Source organism: Chanos chanos, chromosome 10, assembly GCF_902362185.1.
Source record: "Chanos chanos chromosome 10, fChaCha1.1, whole genome shotgun sequence".
Lineage (NCBI taxonomy): Eukaryota > Metazoa > Chordata > Actinopteri > Gonorynchiformes > Chanidae > Chanos > Chanos chanos.
The window spans coordinates 16,448,750-16,452,950 of record NC_044504.1 but is presented as its reverse complement, the minus strand read 5'-3'; the positions used below and the strand labels follow the sequence as shown (position 1 = coordinate 16,452,950).

Here is a 4,201-nt window from a genome sequence, read left to right as displayed (position 1 = left end):
GCACTGAACTGAATTTATTTATATTTACTCAATCCCTCTCCGAACAATTTGGTACGCTCGGTGTAATCAGATTAGTTTACTCGGTACGTTTGCATATGACAAAATTATATTAGGCTACAGATGTACGTATAAACGTTTAGTTTATCACATTTAATGTAGGCCTAGCTATACTGAGGAGGGCACATCTTCGAAAACGCATGTTTCTGTAACTATTCACGGTTCAGCACTTTCGTGAATATGACATGTACAATGGTGACAATGTATATTCTAGATAATTGTTGGTGTAAGGGTAGTAACACATTTATAACCTCCCAAATGTAACCCATAAGCCTAATGTTATTGTGAGCTGTTACCTATTCAAGCACACCCATAATTAGGCCGGTTAAAGTATGTGCCTTGTGATGCCCTATGCATAGTCTCGTGACCATTGTCTATTCATATTAATTAATTTGTGTCTCTGTGTGACAATACTGGCGACAAGTGTCCGAGGGAGGAGTAGGTCCAGTCTCCCTATTCAAATGTTTACCACTTGTTCCTAAAGAGCGCGACGTTGTGAGCGGTCAGCGCTTAAATACCCTTCCTCGTCGTTTTGACCTCAGTCTCCATGAGGAGAGAGGCAGTGATCTTGTGGAGAGAGAACAGCAAGCTCACCTGTCAGGTCTTATCGTCTAAGTTCGGAGGACATGATAAACGCGGTGTGTGAGCAGCCATTTGGCGCATATGCTGGAGTCTTTCAGCATCCCGGCGCACAAGACATATTGGACATTAACTCATGTGGCGATAATTACAGCACGTTTCAACCAAACTTGCCTTTTACACAGAGGTCACTAGCCTCTCATTCTCCTAGCCACAACTCGTGCTTGTGGGTGAACGGACAGTGCATCAACGCGCCCCCATGTCTGGCTGGGAAGCCCGGGGCTCCTTACACCCTGCCACCGTATGGACTGAATCAGCGACCGCTTAATCCACCATCTAGCTTTATGGGTGCGGATCTGGGATGGTTGTCTTTCACAAACCAGCAGGAACTCCTGCGGATGGTCAGACCGCCGTACTCCTACTCTGCTTTGATCGCAATGGCCATTCAAAGCGCACCGGGAAAGAAATTAACATTAAGTCAAATCTATCAGTACGTTACTGACAATTTTCCTTTCTACAAACTTAGCAAAGCTGGATGGCAAAACTCGATTCGTCACAACTTGTCTCTCAATGACTGTTTCAAGAAAGTTGCGAGGGATGACAATGATCCCGGTAAGTTGTTTAAGTCAAGAACTGATGTATCAATGACATTGCTTTTTTGATATAGGCCTACTAATACCCATTAGTTACGTTGTATTTGTAAACTCGCAATTTTGCCCTGATTAATTGATTTTAATCAATGACAAATGCATGTGTTTGGCTTGTGCCAGGGAAAGGAAACTACTGGACTATTGACCCCAACTGCGAAAAAATGTTCGACAATGGTAACTTCAGGAGACAGCGAAAGAAGCGGAACCACACCAGCCCGTCCACTGCACCAGCTAGCAAAAAGCCTAACAGGATTCCAGGGGACCTCGAGCTCCTAGATGCCCCCAGTGTCGCAAATTCACCACATCAGGAAGTCGTCAGTTCCCCCGGCTCCACAGAGTCACTGTCATCACCGCCCCCAACCGTTGAAGACACGCCTATCTTTAATTTCTCCGTTTACAACCTGGACTCTGAAGCGACTACATCTTACGGAATCGGTGACAAGCAGGGCTCACTCGAAACCACCACCCAGAAAATTCAGGCGCACTCTGAAGATGTTTACTGCACACCACTTACGCATAACGCTCCAATGCACTATGAATCCATGGGTCGATTCAGTTACTACGCTGGTGATAATAGCTACCCTGTCTGCTCTGTTTCAGGTGGATTCAGTGTAAATAGTTTATTATAGAAGAGTGCACAGACTGGCTGAGTGTGAAACAACGAACTGGCGACTGTGAAAATCTCCACAAAATATTCCATTGATAAACTATGACAAGGTTTGCAGTGTTACCTGGACTTTACCCTCGTTCTTTTTTTGTATTCTTACAATCCAAACTGAAGTGTAAGCAATATGTATCCAGTGTTATGTATCCTTATTTGATGGACATATAAATGGTTCACTTGTTGAATCGATATTTGTTCAATCCTGTTAGGCGTGCCATGAGATGTCCTCACATGTAAAAAAGAAATTCCTTTTACGATTTGATAAAAGTGTTTATTTTTGGAAAAACAGGAGTCTGTGTTTCTATAATCTTAATGTTCTATTCAGATTAGTTAAAACATAACATAACTTACAAATAGATTTAATCAAAATGTTACTAAGTCAGAAATCCTTCAACAAAAAATCAACAAATAATATTAATACTTATACTATATTAGATATATTATATTAATACAATACTTAGTTTGCCCACTAATTCTATTCTTTTGTGAATGATGAAAGACAAAATCCAAAATAATTTTCCAGGGGAAAAAAATCACAATGTATGTGCCTATAAAGCTAAGGAGATGTAAGTAGATGTGAGAATTCTGGAACTGATAAATGGTCAGGCATGGGAGTTCACATTAGTTTGTCAAACAAGTAGATCTCAAGTGCCAAATACAGTGATCATATTAGTGATTCAATGGCACAATGAATGACTTAGTTCATTCACAGTGGCTTAAAAAAACCCATTTCAAACATCCTGTTTTAAGGGGACAAAAAAAGCAAGAACAAAAATATATATGAGTTCTCTTTTCTGTGGAACAAGTTAATTACATTTTTTCATTAATAAAGTAGACTTAACTTTTTGTAAAAATCATAAACTTGTAGGCCTCTATGGGTGTACAGTTAAATCACTTCTTTACAGAAACAAAAGAAAATTAGCACTGTACATAAACACACTGACGAGATCCCTTGCTGCTGTATGCTCTCCTGGACTCAAAATGAGGCAAAAAGGACTTTGCAGCCAAAAGGTTATGGAGCTTGCAAACAAGTGCTTTAAACGCTTGAAAACTCCAAACACAGCAGATCACTTATGACGTATTGCGTTCATGTTGTGAATAGCTGCAGCGTTAAGTAAATTTGACAAGTCCTGAACGGTCATGGCTCTGACACACAGGGGGGAAAGTTAGGACAATTCCAAGGGCCAAGCACTGACAGCAGGCCCTCACAGAACACTTTTAATAACACTATTAAGGCTTTGGGGACCCAATACTATATTCTTTCACAGGGCCCAAAATTGTTAGCAGCACCCCTGCTGACACAAAAGTGTTGGAAACGGTCGACAAGTTTCCCAGTGTCTGAATGAACTCACTATGACCTAAAGCTGCGGGGGAAATCAGTAAGTAACTATCTGCGTCTCTAATGAGATTCCCAGAATTCTTTTATTGTGGGCATTCAGTTTAGGTGAAATGTTTCGGAACACTCAACTGACACTGCCAAATTCATCACTGGTTGCATGAGGGCTTTATCATATTTCTTTGAAATAGTGAGCGCTATTTTGTTTTTCCAAGCATTGGAATTCCTGACCCCAACTCTGGCTTCGGTTACATGGACCTGGCAGAAGGGCATGGGAAATTAGCACACAAACAAGTTTTGGCTCTTTAGGAACTTATTATTCCATCGGTGCGCTTTCTAAATGAATTAAAAATGAATGAGGGAATTAACTGAAAGTATGAAGAGCCTGAAACAAACAAATGAATGAATGAATGAAAATGCACAAGAGCGAAAACAAACGAATGATAAATAAATAAATACAAGAAAATTATTCTTACGCAGATGTAAGAGCAGACCTGATATTGCAGAAGGAATGGTATTAGTAGCATGATCGTTAGGCAAAGCAGAAATGTCTGTCCATCTCTCTCTCTCTCTCTCTCTCTCTCTCTCTCTCTCTGTGTGTGTGTGTGTGTGTGTGTGTGTGTTCCTGTCTGCTAGTGTTTTAGTCTAAAGGGCTGTATGAGCCCTCAAAGCATAGACAAGCACCTGAGGGCAAGCAGTCTTACAGAGCCTTTAAACAATGATGGAGGCTACGGATGATCTCTGACTAAAGGGGGAAAAACTCCTTTGAGGAAGGTCTCCCCCCACCTACCCATTTTACAGGACACCTAATCCTACTATGCATTTCAAGGAGCAAACTTTGCTTGAAGACCTCAGATCCCATGTAAATGAAGCTAGAGAAAACAATACTCCAAAAGAACCTTGCCTTCAGTGCTA

The 4,201-nt window shown here is 41.0% G+C and overlaps 1 protein-coding gene across 1 annotated transcript; it reads left to right on the top strand.

Annotated features, from left to right (window-relative positions):
• Positions 1-683: 683 nt before the first annotated feature.
• LOC115823362 (forkhead box protein I2-like) lies at positions 684-3,292 on the top strand. Its single transcript, XM_030787412.1, has 3 exons — positions 684-1,248; positions 1,407-1,853; positions 3,219-3,292. Exons 1-3 carry the CDS (start codon positions 684-686, stop codon positions 3,290-3,292), a joined length of 1,086 nt encoding a protein of 361 aa, XP_030643272.1.
• Positions 3,293-4,201: the final 909 nt, after the last annotated feature.